The following is a 25,407-nucleotide window of genomic DNA, read 5'->3' on the forward strand; positions in this document are numbered from 1 at the left end:
ACCAGAGGGCAGTTTCCCTCTGAGCCCTGGATGAAGTCATTGGCTGGGTTTAGGGACCACAGTTGTACCAAAAAAAAAAAAAAACCACACAAATCAGCTTGAACCTTACCAAGGTGTTCACAAGCAAGATGTTCACACAATGAGACATGTGGAGGGTAAATTCACCTCTTCCATCCCATGTTCCCTTGGAGGACACACACACACACACACACACACACACACACACACACACCCCAGAATGCTTTGTGGAGATTGACTCTTTTTTCTCTTTATGAGCAGGCAGGGCTGAATGCAAAAGTTGCAGGTGTCTGTGACGCGGCTTGGACACAGGGAAGTCAACAATCCTCTCAGTGGTCATCAGACTCAAGCTGGGGAACGCTTTTCACCTTCGGGTCTCCCAGGGATCAGGGCCAGGAGGCAGGCGCCCTTCCCCAGGCCCCCGACCCCGCAGCAGGCAGGCGCAGCTCTCCCCAGCCCTCCAGCCCCGACCTGAGGGACACTCCCAAACACTGGCTTCGAGAACTGATCTAAAGATTGAGTAATCTTTTTGCTGTTCTTTTGCAAGTCCGTGGTTTCCACTTTGCTGCCTTCTACAAATGTGAAGAAAGGTCAGATGGACGCGTCAGCTGATAAATCAGTAAACATACTTTTTGATGACAGATTGTCACCTGATTTTTGCCCATTACTCAGCAGTATTAAGAATTGAGTGACTCTATTAAGATATTCCTTCCACTGCCAGCTATGTACTTATGTAAACAAGGCTTCTCTGCACTTATACAAAATAAGAATAGAATCTACGACAAAATTGGTCGCATCCTGGCAGTAACAGTCATTCATAGATACATAAATTCGTTGGGGGTGAAGAGGAAATCACCAGCTCATTAGGAGATGTATTTCCATGCAAATAAAAAACACAGTGTGATACCACTACAAATGACGACAGTTTTTTAAAAGCTGGAAGTGCCAAGGTATCAGCCTGTATGCAGAGCAGGTGAAACGATCATACCTTGATGGTGGGAATGCAGAATGGTGCAGTTACCGTGAATATTGTTAAACACAGACCTATATCACGTGTTACCATATGACCTAGCACTCTCACTCCTAGGTATTTTACTTAAGAGAAATGAAAATCGGGAATTCCCTGGCGGTCCGGTGGTTAAGACTCGGCGCTTTTGCTGCTGTCGGCCCCCGTTCGATCCCTGGTCAGGGAACTAAGATCCCGCAAGCAAAACAAAAGAAAAAGAAAAGAAAATATATGTTCACACAAAAACCTGTACATTCGTGTTTTTAGTAGCTTTATATTCATAATCGTCAAAAACTGTAAACATCTGAAATGTCCTTCAACTCATGAATGCTTGGAAACCTGTGGTACGTGCCTACGATGGAATTCTACTCAACGATCAAAAGCGGGGTCGGGGGAGTGGTCCACGTGGATGCTATGCTTTCTAAACAAGAACTGAATTCACACAGAATTTATATAAAATGTTAAATATACACAAGTTTAAATTTTAGGGACTTCCCTGGTGGCGCAGTGGTTAAGAATCCGCCTGCCGATGCAGGGGGCACGGGTTCAATCCCTGGTCCAGGAAGATCCCACATGCCACGGAGCAACTAAGCCCGTGCGCCACAACTACTGAGTCTGCACTCTAGAGCCCGCGAGCCACAACTACTGAAGCCCACGCACCTATAGCCCGTGCTCTGCAACAAGAGAAGCCACCGCAATGAGAAAGCCCACGCACCGCAACGAAGAGTAGCCCTCGCTCACCACATCTAGAGAAAGCCCGCGCGCATAGCAACGAAGACCCAACGCAGCCAAAAATAAATAAATAAGTAAATTTTAAAACAAGGGAAAGGCAAGTCTGCAGCCCAGTCCCTGAGAGACATTCATGGCAGTAACCAGAAAGGAGCTACTGGCTAAGAAAAGAAGAGCCCAGAACTTCCCAGGGGGCCCTCCCATCCCCCCTCAAACAGGCTGTCACAGACTCAGTCACTTTTTAAAAAGGTTTATTATTTCAACTGTGAATTATTTTTAAAAGATGATAAAATTCATTTCTCTTCCAGTAGAAAAGAGACAGAGGCTTGCCCTGGAGACCAGGAGCCCCGGGCAGACGGGTCACCCGACCAGACACCCAGGCTGATGGGCCCGGGGCTTCTCCACCTCCTCCCCGGCACCGAAGAGCTGAGGACCCTGGTGGGGGGCGGCTCGGGGCACAGCCTCCTGCCACCCCAGCCAGGGAGTGGCCGGCTCAGTATACATGATGATGTCAGTTTAGGCTGGAGGGAAGGGGCGCAGACACCCAAATCCGGCGCCTGTGTAGACTTCAGGGAGATCACGATCCTGCAGGGGGTTAAGGATGTGGTCGGAGGCATCTCCGTTTTGAGGCCCAGATGGGTGTCCAGTGGCCACAGCTCCGGGTCCGGGCTGGGCGCTGAGCCACGGCCCGCGGCCCACCTAGCTGGTGCACAAGCAGTCTGCACTCCTGGGCTAGGTTTCGGGACAGCGGCCACAGCCCCTCGGAGTAAAGGCCCTGTCCTGCCTGGGCGAGCCACCAGGCAGGGGCTGCAGTGTTTCGAGACTGATGGAGAGGACCGCTGGGGAGAGGTGACCTGAGTCCTCAAGAGCTCAGGCTCGCTCACCCAAGGGAGGGGACCCTGTGCCCACAACACCTGTGGTCGGGCCTGTGGATCACTTGGAGAGAAGGTTCCGGAACAGTCCTTGTTGACGAGCCTCTCCCCAAGTCCCCTCAGCAGCGGCTCCATCCCTGAGTGTCTGCACACACCTGTGCACACACGTGGACACGTGCTGGGGGTGTGTGCAGTGTGCGACAGGCATGTGGTAGCAGGGGGTGGCTCAGACTTTGGGATTAGTGGGCTGTCCGCTGAGAGAGTCCTGAAGAAGCGGGGTGTAGGGGCTGGAGAGCTGGTCTGGCTGAGTAGCCAAGCTGGGCTGGCTGGCGGCATCTTCGGGACCCTGTGGAGAAAAGGGGAGGTGCTGCATCACTAAGCCCCGCCCACCAAGCCCCGCCCGGACCCTGGCTCCGCCCCGTACATCCTCCACCAGCATGGAAACCCCCCTTGGAGCCCCCATCTGCACCCCCCCCATCAAGCTCGAGATGAGAGAAGACTGGAGTGACCTACAGACTCCTGGGACTCCACTACAAAGGGTCTCCTAATCTCATGAAACACCATCTTGCCATGCTCTCACCCATCTTAGAGATGGGGAAACTGAGACCCTAAGAGACTTGCCTAATACAGTGAGAAGGGCAGAGCAAGGAGTCCAGGGCTTATATAAGCAATACCGTTAACACAGAAAAGCTGGAAACCACCTAAATGTCCACTGATATCAGAATGCATTTAAAAGACAGAGTTACAAGATCGTAGTCAACCTACACAGCTGTCACACAGAAAGCTGAAGAGGGGAAATCCAGCTGCGGAGGGATTCATATAGTTTGACACCACGGAGGTAAGCTTTTTAAAAACTATCTGTCGTTCGTGGATACATATATACAGACTTAGAGGGGAAGAAACATGCAAACACCAAATTCCTAGCGATGGATGTCTCTGGGGAGAGGGGGAGGGGCAGTGGGACTTGGCGAGGGGGGCAAAGGACACACAGGGAAAAGGTGAAATACGACAAAATGTTAGCAGGGTTGTTGGGTCTGGGTGAGAGGGAACTCAGAGCGTGCAGTTCATCTAGTTTTACATTTTTAAGTTTCTCAATTTAAGGAAAATTTTAAAGGTAGCCATGATGATAAGAATTGGGGGCAACTTTTCATCCCCCCAGGCCCTGGCTTCCTTCCCCTCGAAGAACGGAGACGCTTCCTTGCCCAGCAGCTGTGGTCGGAAAACCCCGGACGCCCCTACCCACCTGGGCCTTTGCTCACAACCCCCAGGGGCCTGCTTCACCGCGGGGTGGGGTAAATCAAACCCCACTCTGGGTGGGGAGCGTTGGGGGACTCCTGACTCCTTTCCTCGGGGACAGAGCTCAGGCTTCCGCGCACCGAGCCACATTCCAGCCAGGGGCAAGGAGGGGTGGGTGTGCGCCTCTGCCGACACACCCCCCGACACACAGGCAGCATGGGACAGCGGGGGTCGGGGGGCGGGGGATTCTTAGCGATGTGGGCCCAGAGAGCCACGACTGGAGAAAGCCTCGCTCAAAAGTGCAAAGGGGAGGGCTTCCCTGGTGGCGCAGTGGTTGAGAGTCCGCCTGCCGATGCAGGGGACACGGGTTCGTGCCCCGGTCCGGGAGGATCCCGCATGCCGCGGAGCGTCTGGGCCCGTGAGCCATGGCCGCTGAGCCTGCGCGTCCGGGGCCTGTGCTCCGCAATGGGAGAGGCCACAACAGTGAGAGGCCCGCGTACCACAAAAAAAAAAAAAAAAAAAAAAAAAAAATTGCAAAGGGGAAACTGTCTTCCCAAGAAAGACACATGTACAAACCTTCAGGGAATACACTTCCGTTTAACTGAGGAATGAGGACTTGGAATTAACGAGAGAAATCATGAGACTGCAAGAGGTGATCCTGGAACATGTCCCTGAAGGGCTGCCCAGTACCATTGTCCAGGCTATTCACTGCACAAGGGCACCCAGCCAAGTGGGTATAAACGGGGTGTACTCTGTTTGCCAAGCCCTCAGCCCTAAAGCAGGCCATGTCTGCACAGAGGAGCTGTCTTTTCTTACTCACACAAAAACACCCTTCTGGGCTAGTGGAGGCCCCATGTCCTCCCTTTCCTGGAGCAAAGCAGCCCCTCAAGGCCACCCCCATGCCCAGACGCGGGGCAAGGTATAGGACCGTCCCCAGGGACTCAGCACAGGCTAGAGGCCGAGCTGCAGGGATTCCAGGTCTCCAGGACCACTGGCCGCTTCCCAGGTGCCTGGTCCCCTAAAGCAGACCCGACAGGACACTGCCTTCCCCAAGTACACGTGACCGGGGGGTAGGGGTCTCATCCGGGCCGAAGGCTGACCTGTCTTCCAGAAGACAGAGCAGTAGCATCTCTTTAATCAAAAACTTCCCTAATAACTTGACATTTGGATTCTGCTGGTAAATCACGAAGAGACTCCAGCTTTGGTTTTGTTTTATTTTTATTTTGGGGGGGGCAGGGAGCAGGACATCCTGGCTGTGTCCAGGGAGGTGCAGCCATGGGGCTGAGACCTCACAAACACCAGCTCTATCTATGCTAAAAGCAAATAACCCCCATCTCTGTGCCTGAAGACCCCACCCCTGCACCGCGAGAACGCCAGGCAAGTTTCTGCAGAAGGGAATCGTGGCTGCAAGGGGGCAGGGGTGCCAATGGGGCCAAATTGTACACAAGAAGGGCGTCCCAAGAGGAATTCTGGGAGAGAGGAAGGCAACGGGGGGCTCGTCTCCAGCTAGGACACCCTGCCCCCTAAGCTCAGGAAGACAACCCCCTTAACACCCAGCCCTGACGTGGTCGGGCTCTCTTATCCCCAGATCGGCAGTAGGAGCCCCCCAGAGCCTGGCTGGGGGCACAGCGGTCCCTCCCTCCCGCTCCTTGCAGGGCTGGCAGTACCTGCCAACACACACACCCACGCCCAGCGCCCATGTTCTATTTTATCTCCTCCTCCGGCCCTGGCAATCCAAGCAAACTGGAAGCCGCCAACTGGTCCCAAAGAGTAGGGCTGTCACCTCATCCCCAGCCTGTGGCTCTCAGGAAAGCTATTTAAACCCGAGCAGGCCCAGCCCCAGAAGCTGGAGAGGTGGTACATTTTTCAGAAACCAAAAGCTATAATCCGAGGCATAAGCATAGGGCGACTCACCCCCGCCCAAACCCCAACCGTAGGGCCCAGAGCTCTGCCTGTCACATCCCCTGGCGGGACTCGGCTCTCCTAAGACCTCAGACCTAAAGGAACACAGCCCAGGAGGTGAACCCCCAAAGGCACTAGCCTCCGTCTCCCGCAGGTAGGCTGCCCGATGAAGGAGGGCAGCCAGTTAAATGTGAATTTCAGGTAAACAGCAAACAGTTTTTCAGTAGAAGCGTGTCCTGATAATTCCATGGGACACACTTACGCTAAAAATCATTCACTGTTTCCCTGAAATTCACATTTAACGGAGCGTCCGTTTGTTGTTGTTGTTTCTGGGGCTGCTTGTTTTTGCTCAGTCTGGCAACCATACCCTCAGACCGAGTCCTAGATCTACACTTGGTGCCCAGGTGATGCCTAAATTCTCTTTTCTTGGCCAGTCACCCGGATTTATTTAAACTTATCCACATCAGAATCCTGTTAGGGGGCCATTAAAATACAGATTCCCGGGCCCCACCCATGATGCTATTCCAAGAGGTCTAGAAGGATGTCTGTGGACCTGCATTTTTTCGCAGACTTTCCCAGAAGAGTCTATATCGCACCAGAGGTTTGAGAAGCAGCTGAGACCTAAACCTCGATCCTGCCTTTCTAAGACAACCTTGCAAACAAGACACCAGCCCACTAGTCACCCTCCATCGCCTACCACGCCTGGGATCACTCGGAACGTAAGAAGACAACAAAATACACAAATACGTATTTTCAATCTGTAGACACTCCAGGTGAAGTTCAGGCTGAAGAGATGTGTGAGATCCCAAGCGTTTCAAGCCGCCAGAGTTCTACTCACTATGGGAAGGGATGGGGGGCGAGAGGTGTTACCTGGTACCCACCTACAGTCTTGCTTCTTGCAGTACAGTCCCCTTGGGAGCTGATGTCATCAGGGATTCAGAATAGGCCTGAATGGCCTCCTTATCCTTTGAGCCCTTTTTACTACTACTCCAAAATAAATAGCACTTCTCCTAGAAGATAACCAAGCTAATTTATAGTTGACGTTGCAGCCGAACACACACGGTTTTTACACGGTTCTCCGATTTTCAAAAAGCAGAGGGTGGGGTACAGAGTTCTAGAGTCCAACCACCATTAGTGACTGGAGTTGGCTGAGACCTGGGGAGTGATGGTGTCTTTCACCAAAGACAGAAAGACGAGCATCTTCAGGAAACACACTTGGTCAGACGGGCAAGCTGAGCTGAAAAGGGTTTGTCAGCCTGAAAATTTGAGCCGAATCACGGAGGGGAGATGGGCCGTGCTGGGCAAGGTGGATTGGCCGAGACTCAGAGAGCTGAGCAAGTGGCATGTTAAGTCTCGTGCTCCACTGACTGAGCTAGTGGGTGGCATCTTAAATCGACCAGAAACAGCGACATTTCTGTCTAAAAAAAAATTTTTTTCTTTCAAGAATGACTTGACAAGAAAAACGTCTTTGAAGAGAAATTAAAATACGTTGAGTTTAACCACATGCCATTCTTTTTTTTTTTTTTTTTTTCTCCCCTATCAGGACAGATACATAAAAACACGTAAGGCCTAACCCCTGCTAAACCAAAAAATACATAATGGGATAAATTTCAACGACTGGGCGTCCAGCAAAACCTGCGGGGAGGGGGCCTCAACCATGGTCAGTAGAGACGATGATATTCTCATCGGATGGGGGATGTGAAGCAGGGAAGCTTTCACATTGTTCATCCTCACCGTCTTCCCCCTCCCCCTTCTGACGGACCATTAGGAGAGACAGAGGGCAGAGGCTGTCTGGTCCAGCCCCTCACCGCTGCTCCCCTGGCCCTCACTCCTGGAAACCCACGGTGATGCTGGCCCCAGGGAGGCATCCACGGGTTGGGGGCTAGGGCTTCTGGCCCCTCTGTCCTCCCAGCATGATTCATCCCAAAAACCCTAGGGAGTTCCCTTCTGCTCTGGCTGGGGCAGTGACAGAGGACCGGGCCCCCAACGTTCACTGGGGGCTCAAAACACCAGAGGCCCCTGTACCCTCACACCAGTGCAAACCTTTTCCCCCAAAGGACTGGGAATTTGGAAGGGAAATCAGGTTAAGGGTCTGAAAGCCCAGGTTAAGAGCCTGGAAAGGTTTGTCCTCGCCCCAGCAAACAAGCAAGTTAAGCGAGCGAGCGTGCGAGCTGCCTCCGAGGAAGAGGAAGAAGAGAAAACGCTGTTGGCCGGAGCTAAAGCGAGAAAGCAGGCGTTGCAGGTGGCTCGAGGGGCAGCAGGGGAGCTGCGCAGCCCCCGACCGAGGCTGAGGCCTGTGGCTCCAGGACAACTCAGGGGGCAGGGGGCACCGGGGGGGGAGGTTCTGGTTCATGGATTCAAAATGGCCTTTCAAGACTCCCTGCCACTGAACAGGGTCCCCTGTCCACCAGGTAGCTGCCCACCCATCCCCGCTGCCCCGGGGGCCTTGCATCCACGGGCCTTGTCACCATGTGACGGCAGTAACTTGCTTAAAGCCCCCTGGTCTCCGGACCTCACATCCTACTCATGTCTGTGTCCCCAGAACTGTGCACAGTGACCCCCCCATAAGCTGTGAAGGTGTCAGTGAATGCCATGAATGAATGAATGATGCAAATCAAGAAGGTGTGTTTGTTGGAACTTCCCTGGTGGTCCAGTGGTTAAGACTATGCACTTCCACTGCAGAGGGCATGGGTTCGATTCCTATTTGGGGAACTAAGATCCTGCATGCCTCACAACGTGGCCAAAAAAGGGGGGCATTTGTTATTGGCCCCTCTTTTTCCTGCCTCTGAATGGTAGATGCCCCAGGGCTGGCTCTTCAGGGCTCTTCTCCATCCGTGCTCCCTTCCCCAAATACCTGCTCCTATCCTGGTCCAAGCCACCATCCTCGCTCACCTGGGCCTCTTCACTGGTCCCCCTGCTTCCGCTTTCCCATCTGAAGACCAAGCGGCCACACGTTAACTGACCTAGTCACTCCTCTCCTTTACAGCTTCCAACAGCTTCCCGTCACCCCCAGAATCAGTTCCAAGCTGCTCACCCTGCATTACAGGACCAGGCATGACCTACGTCGGCCTCTCAGACGCCACCTCCTCCCCCGCTGCCCCCATGCCCACTCCCCTCCAGCCACCCTGGCCCTGCGGGAGCCTCCAACACACCTCACCCACCCCTGCCTCAGGGCCTTTGCACTGGCCATTCCTCCACCCGGAGCACTCTTTCCCTGACTGTGCTGAGCATTCACTTCTAAGCTTAAATTCGACCTCTTCCGAGAAACCTTTTCTGACATTATCTCTATAGTTGTCGCCAACGCCCTGGGATGCTACGGTGTCCAACTTGGTAGCCACATGTGGCCGTTGAGGCTTCGAAAAGGGGCGAGTCCCAGTCAAGACCTGATGTAAATGTAAAATACACACCGGATTCCAAAGACTTAACCAGAAAGAAAATGTAAAAAATTTATATTTTTTATATTGATTACACGTGGACATGGTCATATTGATATTTTGGATATATTCGGGTTAAATAAAAGATATGATTAAAATTAATTCCCTTTTACTTAAGGTGGCTATTAGAAAATTTAAAATCACACACGTGGCTCATGTTGTATTCGTATCAGACAGCACTGCCCTAAGCCCATCACATTTTCTATTATCATCGGTGAAATCATCTCTTCTGTTTATTTACTTGGTTTCCACCTGTCTTTCCAACTAGAATGCCAGTCCCCGCACCCCCCTTCCCCCGGGAGTAGCAACTGCCTTGTTCACTGTCGTATCCCTGTACCTGCCAGAGCCTGAAAGCCAGCAGCTGCTGACTTGAAGAACAAACCATTCAAGTACCAGGTCTCCTGATCCAAAACCACCTGCAGCCCCTCCAAGGGAGGGTCCCCAGGCCTCCCAGAACAGGCAGAGAAGTGGCAACAGAACATGCAAGAGAAGCAAGGATGCGGCAACAGCTCCCCAGCCCAGGCGGAGACCTAGGACTGCCGCCCGAGGCGGGCTGCAGGCTGAAGGTGTCCGTGGGCACAGCAGGAAGGGGCTGCTGGGGGATCTGATCTGAGCCCCTCCTTCCCCCAAGCAGGCAAGCAAGGGGCCACTCGGCCCCGGCCAGGCTCTGGCCACCACCTACTTGGCTCCGGATTTGGTAGACGATGGGGATGAGCAGCAGGACGCAGCCCAGGGCAAGGAGCACGTACTGGGCATAACGCAGCACCTTGGGCATCAACACCAGCTGGGTGTAGAACGTCTGAAGGGTCTCACCCTCCATTGCCCCGCTCTGGCGAAGGAGAAAGACAAACAAGTGGACTGGTGCCACGTACTGTGGGCTGAGGGTGCAGACGCCACACCACACCACACCCCTCTGTCCCCCAACCCCTTTCCCATCTCAAGCCCACTGGCCAGAGCATGCGATGGATGGAGCCAGCCATGCCTCTTATTTCCTCTGGGGCCACACAACAGGACTACATTTCCCAGACTCCTTGCAGCTAGGCACGCCCATATGACTTGTTCTGGCCAATGGGATGGGGGCACAGTGATGCTGCAACTTCCACGCCTGGCTCCCATATGATTCTCTCCATCTCTTTCCCAATTTACTGAATGGAAACGGATTCTGAAGATCTCCAAGAGGGCAGGACCAGAAGATGGAAGGAGCCTGGATGTCCCTGAATGTCTGCGTGGAGCAGAGCTCCGCCTGCCCCCCATCAGACTGTGATGTGAGTGGGAAGTGAACTTGACATTTGAAGCCTGTCTGATCCAGCGATTAGCTCACCCTGATTTAAAACGAGCTAAGCCAGAAGGAACCCTGAAAAGCTGGGAGAGAAGAAATTTCAATAAAAAGTTGACACCCTGAAAACCAACTTCCCTTCATCTCAGGAGAAGGGGCCATGTGCGTTAACAAAATTATTTTACACCCTGACCAGGGACTTTACAGTTTCATGCAGCTCCTGTGTTCCTCATCTCGTGTGATCCTTTCAACCCAGTGGGATAACTGACATAAAGTGCTTGGAGAGGGCGAAGTTTCTAACAGATGGTTCTGCGTTACTCAGTCCAGCTCCCCCAGCCTGGCCTCCCCACCACACACAGCCTCCTGCCCCAAATGCCCACATCAACTCCTCACTGAGGCATCAGACACCACGCCCTCGGGTGCCCAGTACCCGGGGAGAGGGAAGCAGCCTTACCTCTCCAAACCACATCAGTGGCAGGATCACCGGCTCGATCTTCCCAGTTTGTCTGGAAATAAGCGAGACCAAGCAAGTGAGAAGTTATGTCGGGGTGTCTTAGATCAGGCAGCTCTGGACCTGTGATCGGAAGCCCCAGGGTCAGGAGGGATTTGACGCTGCAGCAACTTGGTCGGCGTGGGCTTGAGCGATGGGCATCTCCCGACGGGGCGCAACCTGATGACCCAACAATATCTCTTTAAATGAAAACTTCTTACGTGGAGGGGCTGCCAGGGACCTAGCTGATATCCATGTGTTCTTTTTTAGAAACAGAATCCCAATCTTATTCCGGATGGCAATACGCCCAGACAACAAACAACACGGTTTATGCTGATCACTTGCTTTCCTTTGGGGAGTCTGGAATCTGGGTCCGTGCCAAGCAGAAGGCGCCTACGTGACCAGCCCCCAGTAAACACCCTGGGTGCTGAGTTTCTACTGGGCATCTCTGGTAGGGGACATTTCACACGTGTTGTCACAACTTGTCACTGGGGAAATGAAGCGTGTCCTGGTGTGACCCTCCTGGGAGAGGGCTCTAGAAGCCTGTGCCTGGTTTCCCCAGACTTCACCCCGTGAGCCTTTTCCCTTTGCCAATTATGTTTTGAATCCTTTCTCTGTAGTAAATCACAGCCGTGACTATTAACTACGTGCTGGGTCCCCTGAGTCTTCCCAGTGAATCATCAAACCCGAGAGTGGTCTTGGGGACCCCCGACACAGTCAGCTACTAGATAGCTGTGTGACCTTGGCCATGCTGCTTACCCTCTCTGTTCCTCCTCTGTAAAATGGGGATTATAATGGAACTCCTCACAGGGCTCTAGTGAGGACGGAACGCGACACCATGAAAAATACCCAGCATATAAAAAGTGCTCTAGGGGAGTTCCCTGGTGGCCTAGTGGTTAGGATTCTGGGCTTTCACTGCTGTGGCCTGGGTTCAATCCCTGGTCAGGGAAATGAAATCCCACAAGCCGTGTGGCACAGCCAAAAAAAAAAAAAAAAAAGACATATAGTGCTCGATGTTTATTATTGTTGTCTTGTTGTCAAATGCCTGCAAACAACTGGACAAACAAATATTCTGTAACTTCACCATTCCTGGGTCTGCTTAAAGAAGGCACAGCTGGAGGGGAGCTGGTACTGTCTCAGGGGACAGGCACCAGAGTCAGCACAGAAGGTCAAAATCCTCAATCACAGTTCTCAAAAAGCGCTTGTTCAATAGAGTACTGTGCAGTGAAATGAATTTACACCGTATCACCTACAGAGGAGACAGACACGGAGGACGCTCTGGAAATACAATGGCGCATCCCCCTCACTTCAGCCTCTTTAATCTGAGTTTGTAAGAACCGATGTCAATTGAATGCACAGAGTGTGCAACCCTGCTGCCTTTATCTTGTGAGCAAACAGCACAAAAGTTCCTCAGACAAGTCACAGCCAGACAGCTCTGCTTCCGGGCGGGCGGCGGTCTCCAGACATTTCCCACACAGGTTCCTCGACAGCCCTGGGAGATGCTGACAAGCACTGCCGTTGGACCACCGCCCCTGAGACCACCATCCCAGCCCACAGGGGCAGCCAGGCAGCTGTGCGGCCTTGGTTCCGAACAGATGGGAACGCAGAGGCCCGGAGACATCAGGGTGCTGGCTCAGGGCCACCAGCAGGCAGAATCCAGCCACCCACACAGACTGCTGGCTTGAGCAGCATTTGTCAAAAATCTGAATGAACTCCCAACAGGTGAAATGTGTGCTAACATCCAGATTTTGAAAAATGCATTTGCAAATGCATAGGATGTGGCCACACTGAGTGCGTGGGCCCTGGCGCTGGACAGAGGCTGGCCCTTGGTCCCATCCCCACGGGTTCCACTTAGTCACCTGCCGGCCCTGCACATCCAAGTTAGCAGCCCAGGCGCTGAGGGACGGGAGCCCTGTGGAGCTCACGTCTGGGCAGCAGACACCTAACGCACGCGTGGGGCTGTTTCACCCGCCACAAACGCTTCAGGAACAAACTCTCTGAGCAGCCTCAAAATGTAAAAATGAAAAGCTAGTGGGGGAGTAAGGATGAGCTGCACTGACATGCTCACCAGCTCAGACAAAGTGTTATTCTTTCCAGCTGAGAGGCATCTCACAAAACCAAACAGATGCTCACATTCCTGCAGCCCAGGATCTTTCTGGGGGAATTTTTTTTTTTAATGAAACTATTTCAAATATGCTAAGAAGTACAGGGGACTTCCCTGGTGGTCCAGAGGTTAAGACTCTGTGCTTCCAAGGCAGGGGACACGGGTTCGATCCCTGGTTGGGGAACTAAGATCCCGCATGCCACACAGCGCGACCAAAAAAATTTTTAAAAATAAAGAAGTACAGACCCTGACGTAACGACCAGTGTGCTCCCTCACCCAGCTCTATCCTAACTCGATGTTATAACAAGAGCTGGCAAGGATGTAGAGACACTGGCACCTCCCACGCTGCTGGTGGGAGTGTAAAATGTCGCAGCCGCCCTGGAAACCAGTCTGGCAGCTCCTGAAACGCTTAAACATAGAGTCACCATATGACCCAGCAATTCTGCTGCAAGGTGTCTACCCAAGAGAAAACACACATCCACACAGAAACTTTAAATATTCAAAGCGGCACTATTCATAATGGCCAAAAAGTAGAAACAACCCAAACGTCCATCAACTGATGAATAAAAACATGGTCTTTCCATGCAATGGAATGTTATTCGGCCATAAAATGGAATGAAGCAGTGACACAGGCCACAACGTGGATGAACCTTGAAAACATCATGTTAAGTGAAAAAAGCCAGACACATATTATATAATTCTATTCACATGATATGGCCAGAATAGGTAAGTCCACAGGAACAGAAAGTAAATTAAGGGTTGCCTGGGGCTGGGGAAATGGGCAGTGACTGCTAAAGGGTGTGGGGTTTCTTTTGAGGGGGTGGATGGAAATGTTTCAAAATTGATTGGGGTGATGCTGCCCAGCTCTGTGAATGTCCTACAAATCACCGAATTGTGCACTTTTAAAGGGTGAGTTTTATACTGTGTGAATTAAATCTTGATAAAGCGGTTACTGAAAACCAACTCCAAAAAAAGAAAAAGAAACCCAGTGCTTAAAGAATTCCTCCCATCAAGTGAACGGTCTCACTTCAGAAGACTGTTTGCTAAGTTTCCACTTACAGACACTTGGTTTTGGCAGGATTTAATTTTTGCTACTCTGTCGAATGGGAGACAGCTTGGATGGAAGAGTCTGGCTAATTTGGGGGACAAATGTCAAGAGAGTACAGGGCAGGGATGTCAGGATGCAGTTTGGGCTCGGCTGAGAGCTAAGACCCCCCTCAGGGGTTCAAGGGGCAGGGACCAGATTCCATATCCCGAAGGACCATCTCTCTCCCCAGATGCCAGGTTCTGAAGGACATGGCCAGAGTCCCGAGTCCCTGATCTCTCAACAGCAAGGCAGCCCGGGGCTCCCAGACCCCACTCACCCGATGCCTTTCACAGACTTAATGTAGAGGCTCAGCTGCAGTTTCACAGAGCAGTTCATGGGGATTCCGGTGACCTGCAGTGACAAGAGCAGTGAGGGGCCCGGCTTCCCTGGAGCCCTGGGGACCCCTTCAAATGGCCCTCTCCCTGGTCACGCTCAAGAGGGTACGTATCCCAAATGAACTGCCCATCCGATGGGGCTTCCGCTACCCATTCAAAGCCCTGAATAAACACATGTTCCCCAAATGGCTCTGATGTCCACGACCTCGAGGGATCCCCTCTGGTGAGCCAGCCTCGCTCTGGATGGAAAAAGAACTAACCCTTTCCATCTGTTCTCTTGCATAATGCATCCCCCAGTGCAGAAGGACGTTTCCCAGTCATCGCCCCTCCCTCCAGCCTCCAAATAAAATAAAATAGATTTACATGTTAATAAAGTCACTATCTTCTCCATTCACCCCCCCATTCCCTCCCCACCAGCGTCTCAAAGAGAAAGTCTGCAGGGAGCTGGCTCGGCCCCTAGTGCCTCTGCAATACACCTCCACCTGACCTCCATTTCAACAGAGCTGGCCTCAGGCTCGTGCCAAGGGCAGGCGACGCTATTTTACAGAGAGCCCAGTGATATTTTGCGTTCTTTACTTGGAGATTTTTCTTTTCTTTGGCTGCACTGCACAGCTTGCGGGATCTTAGTTCCCCGACCAGGGATCGAACCCGCGCCCCTTGCTGTGGAAGCGCAGAGTCCTAGCCACTGGACAGCCAGAGAATTCCCTATTCAGAGACATTTTTAATTTCCGATTTGAGGTCCTGATAGAAAGCTTCCTTTGTGCAGGAATTTTTTTTTATGAGATTTTTTTTTTTTAAGTAGTAAGTCAATAACACAAAAAGTGACACACATATAGGACCAAAACCAGGAAGGTGCTTCCAGAATGATGTCAGGAAATGAGAGTGGAAAGGAACCTAGGTTTGAGGACAGACTGCTGCTTCTTAGCTGAGACTCTTCTCATCTGGAAAGTGGAGACAACTCTGCCCACCTCACAGGGTTTCTGCAAGGGCAAAATAAGGGATGCAAGACAGCCACACTCAGAGCTATAAATGCTGTGCTGTTCTCACATACACCAGTGGGAGAGGGCATTATCTTCCAATATAGCCTGGCATCCTGAGGTCCTTTGGGACCCCAGGGGCACAGAGCAACTGGCCAAAGGCCATGCTCCCAGGACGGGGGAGAGTTTGAACTTGAGAACCCGGTGGGATGGGAGTGAGATCACCCGTGTGCAAAAGAGCCAGCAGGGGTGAGGCTGCCCTGCTAGCAAGGTTGTCCCTGGCTGGTGTCTGCGATCCTGGATTTCAGGAGGGCTCCCACCTCTCCCTGACAGATAAGAAGGGCTCACTGTACCAGGACAGTTTGTACAAACACTGTGGTTTATGCTGACACCTGATTTCCTTTGGGAGTCCGGAATTTCGGTCTGTGCCAGGTAGACAGCGCCTATATGACCAGTCCCAGTAAGAATCCTGGGCACTGAGTCTCTACTGGGCGTCCCTGGTAGAGGACACCTCACTCGGGGAATGAAGGGTGTCCTGTGTGACCCCTGCCCTGGGAGAGGGCTCTGGGAGCCTGTGCCTGGTTCCCCCAGACTTCACCCCGTGCGCCTTTCCCTTTGCTGACTGTGCCTTGTGTCTTTCACTGCAATTCATCACCGCTGTGGGTACCACCATATGCTGGGTCCTGGGAGTCCTCCTAGCAAATCCTCCAACTTGGGGGTGATCTTGGAGACCCGACACATCCTGCTTTCTAGACTCTACATTCTGGGGTCTCCACTCAGGCCACTTCCTTCTCCAGGAAATGTGTCTCCTTCCTTCCTTGACTGTCCAGCCCCCTCTTCTTGGGCAAAGCCCCGCCTGTCCCCCACCACCCCGCAATCTCAGAACAGAAACTTGGACCCGTGAGCCCACGTCTGTCACCACACACACACACACACACACACACACACCCCGGTTTCAGGAGCAGGAAAGAAGGCACCAGAGAAGCCGCTTCCAGCAGGCATTCTGTTTTCCGGGCTAATGAGATCAGAAACCAGCAAATCGACCCCATGACCATCCTCCCCAAATCGACAACAAAATCCAAGGCCACTTCCTCTCCCCGTCTGCCCCTGACCTGAAATGAGTAGAAGTCTACTTCTGCATCAGCTGATGTACTGCTGCAAAACAGCTGTTTGCATTTCTCCAGCCTCCCAAACTTAACTGTTTCTCTCTCAATGTGGGGAAAAAAAAAGAAAATCCACGCAGCACAATGCAAGTCACCAGTGACAACAGAGAAAAGATCTTGCTCTTGCTGGAATACCCAGAAGCCAGCAGAGAGAGAGAAAGAGAGAGAGAAAGAGAGAGAGAGAAGCAGTGAAGTGGATGAACTAAAAGAGAAAGTGGAAAACCATTTGTTAGCTTTATAATAAAAGCCTTTTAAAAACTGGTTAAAAGTTTAAGACAGTATGGAAAAGCCTTAACACAACTAACAATAAAGGATGAATTTAACATAGAGCACGCAATAGATTCCTATTAATAAATTACTATCAACTTAATTCATTAATACCCACTTAATTAACTACATATTAATACAGGACAGAACGTAGTGGGCATTAAAACAACTGTTCGTACAGCCAATATTTTAAATAACTGTCAATGGAGTATACCCTTTAAAAATTGTGAATCACTACATTACACACCTGTCACTTGTATAATATTGTACGTCAACTATACTTCAATTTTTAAAAAAAGGCTACATACTCTGCGGTTCCAATTATATGACGTTCTGGAAAAGGCAAAACTACAGAGACAGTAAAAGGTCAGTCACTGCCAAAGGTTGGATGGGAGTGAAGGTAGGAGGGGGATAAGTGGGTGGAACACACGGGATTTTTAAGGCAGCGAAACCATTCTGCAGGAGACTGTAATGGTGGATACAGGTCACGATGCATTTGTCAAAACCCATAAACCTGATGGACACAGAATGAAGCCTAATGTAAGCTATGGACTATAGTTAATGAAGCCTAATGTAAGCTATGGACTATAGTTAATAATAATGTTCATTCATCGACTGCGACAAATTTCGTGCCAGGGGAAAACGACGTCTGGGAACTCTCTGTATTTTCTGCTCAGTTTTTCTGTAGGCCTAAAACTATTCTAAAAACCAAAGTAAGGACTTCCCTAGAGGTCCAGTGGTTAAGAATCAGCACTTCCACTGCAGGGGGTGCCGGTTCGATCTCTGGTCGGGGAACTAAGATCCCATGTGCCGCATGGTACGGCCAAACAAACAAAAATGAAAGTATATTAATTTTTTTAAAAAACAGACATATGGGGCTTCCCTGGTGGCGCAGTGGTTGAGAGTCCGCCTGCCGATGCAGGGGACACGGGTTCGTGCCCTGGTCCGGGAAGATCCCACATGCCGCGGAGCGGCTGGGCCCGTGAGCCATGGCCGCTGAGCCTGCGCGTCTGGAGCCTGTGCTCCGCAACGGGAGAGGTCACAACAGTGAGAGGCCCGCGTACCGCAAAAAAAAAAAAAAACAAAGAAGACCTATGTTTGAATTCGGCCTCATCCCTTACTCACTCTCAAGCACTAATATCTCAGTAAATCAAACCCATATTTACTGAGATACTAGTACTTCTGTGGTAACTACTAGAATCCAAGCGATTAACAAGACAGAACAGACCTTTCCCTTATGGAGCCAAGAATCCCATTTACTAGCTGTAGCACTTAACTATTTGGGCTACAGTTTCCCCATCTGTAAAATGGGAATAGCAATGCCCACCTCTCAGATTATTGTGAAAATTAAATGAGTTGGTGTGGGTGGAAGCATCTAGAATTATACCTGTAGCATAATGAGCATTCTATAAATATTTGGTGAAGGTGAAGTGTGTGCAGTCATAGCTGACTTCACTAGCTGGATTTTTATTTATTTTATTTTATTTTATTTTGTTTATTTTTTTAATTTGGCCGAGCCGCACAGCTTGCGGGATTTTAGTTCCCCGACCAGGGATTGAACCCGTGCCCTCGGCAGTGAAAGCACGGAGTCCTAACCACTGGACCGCCAGGAAAGGCTCAGCCTGGATTTTTAGTGAAAAAAAAAAAAAGAGAGAGAGAGAGAGCTAGAAGGTGGAGTGCTGGGGGCTGGGGATTGAGTCAGCGGCTTAGAAAATCTGAGGAGTACCAAGGAAAACGGCAGGGAACAGCACCGGGTAGAAGAGCTTCCAAAAAGGCCTGTGGGGGAGACCACAAATGTCCACTCAGGAAACAGAAACCCACAGAATTTATTTAATCAATGATAAAAAGCCACCGAGTCCAAATGGGCAAATTTCCAGGGAACGGAGGCACTAAGAAAAGAAGCAACTGGGTAAAAACATGCCCACGGGAGGGCCACACGTACAGGTCTGATACCCTCCTGGTCCCTGTTCGCAGACAAAACAACACACAGGACAAATTCCCCAGAACCCAGTTTATCCACAAGATGTTCCAGGCTCTTGTCCGCACCTAAAGATCTTTACGGTATGCTGGCGCAGCCAGAGGGCTGCCTCTGGCTAATTTGCAGGCTGATAATTCCTAATTAATTTACTTTCTTATAATCCTTTTATAGAGACAATTTCCTTATAAAGAGATAAAGTCCTTGCACTATGAAGTCGGGGCAAAATTTGAAGGCTTGATAGCCTAGAAGCTATCACTGCCAAAGAAATCCAGGCTTCCCATCACCCCCACACTGGAACATTTTGGTGCCTAGTGGGGAGAGGAGAAAGCCAGGTGTGCACCAAACAGAAATCCCCGCGCCCACCCACAGGCTGACAGGCAGGGGCTCACCGGGTGGACGTCCAGGAACAAGGAATGCTCTTCTGGGTTAGGGTGGAGGCCAGACACTGCCTCTGCCAGGACTGGGTCAGCGTTGTAGAAGTGAGGATGGGAGAGAAATAAGGGTGCGTCTAGAAGGCAGAGGGGCAGAGAGGGGATGTCAGACAAAGGCAGCATGTTGGCACATCCAGAGACCTGCCCCTGTCACACCCTGAGCTGGGCAAGGGGATGCGTAGGTGATGAAACACAGCCACTGCCTGCAGTGCACCCCCCTCATGATGATGACAAGATGCAAACAACAATAACTAGACAGAGAGAATTCGTTCAGTCTGCAAATGTTTACCAAGCGCCCAAGAGGCACCAGGAACCGGAACCCACCCAGCAGGGGACAAGCTCGGTGCCACAGGAAGGGTAACATAGGAGCTGCTGCTTCTGCCAGGAGACATCAAAGGAAGGAGAAGAAGCCGGCTCAAAGATGCCAGACAGAGAAGGTGAGGGAATGGCGTTCCAGGTGGAAGGGATGGCAGAAGCCAAGGCAGGGAGGTGGGAAATGCGCCGTGCATGTGGAGCAGACGGCGCCCGGAGGGGAATGACGGCAGCTGAGGACAGAAAGACTCGGACTTGGGTGAGAGGAGGGGCATCTGGACCGCCAAGCCAAGCAGCCCGGACTGTCTTCTGCAGGCAACACGGCAATGATCAGAGACGCTCAGGTGTGCACACCTGCAGCCAGGTCTCCCTAACGTCCACGGGAGGGGAGAAGACACACCTGTTTTGCTCCTTCTCTCCCAGCAGCTGGTCTGTGGGAGGGACGCCAACGTGTGAGAACAGGGACTGACCTGGGTCCCTCTGAATGGGAAATTCACACCCAGACACCCGAGGCTGAAGCTGTCCATCAACTGACCAAGCGAGGCAAACGCCAATGCATGCTCGTGTGCTCAGGACAACACACAACAGGCCTGACGGACAACAAGTCAACGGGGAAAAGAATAAGCCTCTCTCAAAACTGACGAGGATCAAGAACCGGCACATCAGAGACAGAACGCAGACTGGCGGTGACAGGGGCCGGGGCAGAGAGATGGGGAGTGAGTGTAAATGGGTACGGGGTCTCCTTTTGGGTTGATGAGAATGTTCTGGAACTAGATTGTGGTGGTGGCTGCACAACGTTTTGAATGTATTAAATGTCACTGAATTGTGCACTTTAAAATGGCTAATTGCGGGGCTGCCCTGGTGGCGCAGTGGTTGAGAGTCCGCCTGCCGATGCAGGGGACACGCGTTCGTGCCCCGGTCCGGGAGGATCCCGCGTGCCGCGGAGCGGCTGGGCCCGTGAGCCATGGCCGCTGAGCCTGCGCGTCCGGAGCCTGTGCTCCGCAGCGGGAGAGGCCACGGCAGTGAGAGGCCCGCGTACCGCAAAAAAAAAAAAGGCTAATTGCGGATTAGTGAACTTCACCTCGATACGGAAAAAAAGAAAGAAAAAACAAACAAAACTCACAAGGTCTTCTTCCCTAAAACCAGCAGCCCGTCTGCTGCCAGCCAGGTGACCCGCATTCCTGTTTCTGTGTGTCTGGCAACCTCAAATGTCTAGATTCTTTCTGCGTTTCTTAGCAAAGCCAAGCACTGGTTTGGAATAAAAGCTGAGATTTAACCGCTGTCTGACTTCATTTTTCCCAGAGTCCTTTTACATTCATCGCCTGAATGCTTCTCAACATTAATGTATTCATCCTAGTACCTCTTTGATGTGTTGCCGTATTCAGCTACCCCCTGCCCTGTTACACAACGTGCTTCTCTGAAGCAACTGCTATTGCTCTACATGAACAGCTATATTTTCAAGGACGAGCTTGCTATCTGCGGCATAACTGGCGAACACTTGCCAGAATCAGAAAATAAATATAGGAATAAATACAATGCGGATGAATGAATGTTGCAGATTCTAACGAGAGACTGTTACCTACGTGAGACTTGGACCCTGAGACTTTCTCTTTCTCTGTCAAAAAGAAAGACAGACGAGTGTTAGACAGGTACTTTCTTCTGGAAGTGATCAGAAGGACAGAGAGAGAATGGAAAGCAGAAGACCTCTCTCACCACGTAAGTCAATGTTATATAAAGCTACGTCTTTGGATCTTTGAAGTCTTGGGCACCACCAGGGACAATGTTTCACAATTTGGAAAACGCTGTTTCCCATTCTCCCCTCTCACTGTGAAAGGAGATCAACAGAGCAAACACAAGGACCGCCCCCCTCCCTCGGTAAGGGAAGCAGTCACCGAGCCAGGCCCTTGAAGGCGGCGCATCTCAGACAAGGTCCATCCTGCCTCCAAGGCCAGGGTGGCAGGGTTGGGGGGAGACTGACACGGGCTGGACCAACTTGCCGTCACCTTCCCTTGCTTCAGCTTGCTTGGTTGTTTTTTTTATTAATTAATTTATTATTTTTTTGGGCTGTGTTGGGTCTTCGTTTCTGTGCAAGGGCTTTCTCTAGTTGCGGCGAGCGCGGGCCCCTCACTGTCGCGGCCTCTCTTGTTGCGGAGCACAGGCTCCAGACGCGCAGGCTCAGTAGTTGTGGCTCACGGGCCTAGTTGCTCCGCGGCATGTGGGATCTTCCCAGACCAGGGCTCGAACCCGTGTCCCCTGCATCGGCAGGCAGATTCTCAACCACTGCGACACCAGGGGAGCCCAACTTGCTTGGTGTTTTAATAGCATGCATGCATGTATGTGTTTCTTTCTATTTTATTTCCAAACAGACTGAGAGACAACACCCAAGTAATAAATGGTAATTCATTTATAGCTTTATGGCGCATCTAAGCAGACCTAATGGCCCGGGATCACCACAGATTAAGGGCCTCCACTGAGCAAGCCTCAGGACCCTACACAGCACAGAGGTTGGAGGAGGAAGAGTTCTCTGGGTCCGAGAACTACTCAAGGCCCAGCAAGGGAAATGCCACAGAAATACAGACACAGGTGCACCCAAAGACACGTATGAGAGAAAGTTCTTAGCAGCGCTGGGGTAACTGTCCACAAGCAGAACCCCGTCGGATGCCCATGAAGAGCAAAAGAGGTAAGGAAATGGAGGTGTGGTCCCACCGTGGAATACTATATAGCAAGGAAGAGGGCACCCACGACCACGGGGACGGACCTCACCAATGCAAAAGTGGGCAAAAGAGGACATAAGTAGAGAAGAAGGAATATATGCTGTAGGATTCCGCTCACATAAACACCAAAGGCAAGCAAAGCTGTGCTGCCAGCAGTCAGGCCAGTGACGGCGGGGGGGAGGTCACTCCTGTCCTCTTTCCCCATCACTTGGTGGAATCTCAAAGTGCACGTGTCAGTTGGGCCTCTCCCTGTATATACGTCTATTTCAGCGTAAAAGAAGACTTTTTATTTGCATAATACATACATAATTCCCTTGCACTTCTGAAGTTCTCTAGGCACGTGTGCTAAGATGAGGCCGTGCGATGTTCATCCCTAGCCCTTGGCAGTGGGTGGCTATGTAGTTTCTGCCTGTCCAGCACCCACTCTTTCTCCTGGAACCTATACGCCGAGAAAGCCCCTCCCCTATTTTCAGCCGCCTGTCACGTGGGTGCTGGCCCCACCCACTGGAGCCAGGGGCTGAGCATGTGACACAGCCTGGCCCATCAGCATAGGCCACCCTTGGCCACTTACTGGTTCACAGCTGGTCGTGTGATGCAAGCCAGCCCAATCAGAGCAAACTCTAGAACTTTTGCTGGAGTGAAGAGGAGCCAGTTGTCCCCTTTCTGCAGGACCCAGAGCTGGGAGGAGGTGCGCCTGGGAGGGGAGACCGCAACAAAGCGGTCTGGAGGAAAACTGAGCTGGCGCATGGCGAAAGGCGGCTTCGGACAACAGCTGAGCTCTAGAGCTATGCCTTATGCAAAGGTGAACCGAGAAGTACCCTTTTAGGCCTAATCAGGCTGGTGTAGCACACAGCCTACCAGGTGTCTGCACTGTCAGCCCACCTACAAGCAGAAGTTCCTGTAAACACCAGTGAAGAAAGAATGAAGCGAACAGGGAACAAGGGCAGGTGGGCCAGAAGAGGCCACGACAGAGGTGGGCACTTCCAGGCCCCAGCTCCACACCCTTCACCCACGGAGCACCTCACTGCCTGAACTTGGGGAAACCATCCAACCTGATGGCAGTCCTTCCTCTCAACCCTGCAGCAAACTACCCCTCCCAAATTCCCATCTCCAGCTGGAAATGTGGTTCCAACCAAACGGGCCGCAGAAGGCGAGACCTCGGAAGATAAGGCGTGGCTCCTTGTCCTACCAGCTAGGGTGTCACACCCTAGCCTCGAGCCTCAATTCCCTCAGTGCAAGGTACACCCACACATCCATACGTTCCCATACTGTGTGAGCACCCACTACATACTGGGCCCAATTCTAGAAGCTAAGGACAGAGTCCTGCGTGGAGTATTTACAAACCAATACAGGAGACAGACGATAAGTGAAACAAAAGACACACTCAGTGATTTCGGGGACAATCAAGGGTGAAACGACAGGAGCAGCTGGGAGGCGGGGCAGGGGGGCAACTTCAGGATGGAAATCAGAGAGCAGGCCTCCTGGAGGAGGTGGCATTTGAACAGACCAGAAGCGGGTAAGGGAATGATTCACACAGATCTACAGCAGCCTGGGGAACAGCTGATGCAAAGGCCCTGAGGCAGGACCAAACGAGCTACATCCTAGAAACAGGGAGAAGGGGCGGGGCTGAAGAACATCAGTGGGGAAAGTACGGGAAGAAATGACATTAGAGAGACTGGCAGAGGCCAGATCCCGACGGCACTGGGGCCTCTGTAGGGATTTTGCTCTACACGCACGGGGCGCTAGTAGACATTTCAAGCAAAGGACTGGGTGGCAATCCGAGATTTTGAAAGGTCCCCTGGGCTGCTTGCTGGAACAGTGTCCAACAGAACTTTCTACGATGATGAAAATGTTCTCTTTTTTCACTGTACGTCCCACAGGGCAGTCACTAGGCACGTGTGGGTGGGAATCATTTGAAATGTGGCCGGTGCAAGGAACGCACTGCCTTTTTAATTTGATTTCATTCAAACCAATTTCAATTTATCTTTTTTTTTGGGGGGGGGCGGGGGTGCCGCACTGTGCAGCCTGCAGGATCTTAGTTCCCCGACCAGGGATTGAACCTGTGCTCCCCGCGGTGGAAGCGCAGTCTTAACCACTGGCCCGCCAGGGCAGTCCCCGATTTCAATTTAAATAACCACACGAGGCCAGCGGTGACCGCACTGGACAGTCTGGGAAACGGATGGTACACGGGGCGGCCACAATGCAAGAGGAGGGCCAGCTAAAGGGCCCTGGACCACGAGGCGGCGGGGGAACGGAAGAAAGCAAGGATGCAGGCAGGGCGCACGGGGCTTGCTGGCGACCTGGATGAGGGTTGGGAGAGGGAAATCGAGCTGACATCCGAGTGTCCAAATTGAGCATGTGAGGCGGGGCCGTCTCGGGGACTGGCACACAGCTGGAAAACACTGACGATGTCAGAGGACAGTGTGCCAGCGCCAGGGGCCGCATCCAAGCCCACAACTGCAGAACAAGAGTTCACGGAACCATCAGGCTGCTGCCAGCTTCCTTCCCTCCCCAGGTGGGGTGGAAGGTCCTCCCCATGAAGCCTGCCTCTCAAGCCACCTATCACGACCTGGGAGGCAGAACGATGCCCTTCCCAAAGATGTCCGCACCCTCATCCCCGGGACCTGTGAATAAGTTAGGTTACACGACAAAGGGAATTAGGTCGCAGGAGGAATGAAGGCTGCTAATCCGCTAAAAATAGAGAGCAGTGGCCTAGATTATCCAGGTGGGCCTGATATAGTCTCCAGGGCGCTTAAAACTGGACAAGGGAAGCAGAAGAGCTTCAGAAAAAGAGATGTGACCACAGGAGTGGGATCAAAGACTTGTGATGTTGCTGGTTTTGCAGACAGAGGAAGGGAAACCTGAGCAAGGGATTCTAGGGGCTTCTAGAAGCTGGGAAAGGCAAGAGAAACGGAGAGTCCCCGTCAACCTCCAGAAAGGAACGCAGCCCGCTGACACCTGGATCTTAGCCTGGAGAGGCCTGTGTCCGACCCCTAAACTACGGAGCTGCTTAAGATCATAAACTTGTGCTGTTCTAGGCCACCAGGTTTGTGGGAATTTATTACGACAGCAACCG

At 51.8% G+C, this 25,407-nt stretch overlaps 1 protein-coding gene across 8 annotated transcripts in view; it reads right to left on the bottom strand.

The window, feature by feature from the left end:
* Nucleotides 1-2,008: 2,008 nt before the first annotated feature.
* The window catches only part of SCARB1 (scavenger receptor class B member 1), a 79,545-nt gene continuing 56,146 nt past the window's right edge, over nt 2,009-25,407 (bottom strand). For 2 of the 8 annotated variants that reach the window (XM_079942220.1, XM_079942215.1), the window contains 6 exons: nt 19,264-19,382; nt 14,432-14,505; nt 10,928-10,979; nt 9,880-10,026; nt 6,645-6,773; nt 2,851-2,971 (listed from right to left, as the gene is read on the bottom strand). In XM_079942220.1, coding sequence (XP_079798346.1) covers nt 6,645-6,773; nt 9,880-10,026; nt 10,928-10,979; nt 14,432-14,505; nt 19,264-19,382 — 521 coding nt within the window. In that variant the 3' untranslated portion in view covers nt 2,851-2,971. Of the gene's footprint in view, nt 2,972-5,557; nt 6,774-8,909; nt 10,027-10,927; nt 10,980-14,431; nt 14,506-19,263; nt 19,383-25,407 lie in introns of those variants that run through there. The other 6 variants (XM_079942221.1, XM_079942218.1, XM_079942216.1 and 3 more) reach the window with 5 other exon arrangements.

Source organism: Stenella coeruleoalba (assembly GCF_951394435.1).
Source record: "Stenella coeruleoalba genome assembly, chromosome: 14".
Lineage (NCBI taxonomy): Eukaryota > Metazoa > Chordata > Mammalia > Artiodactyla > Delphinidae > Stenella > Stenella coeruleoalba.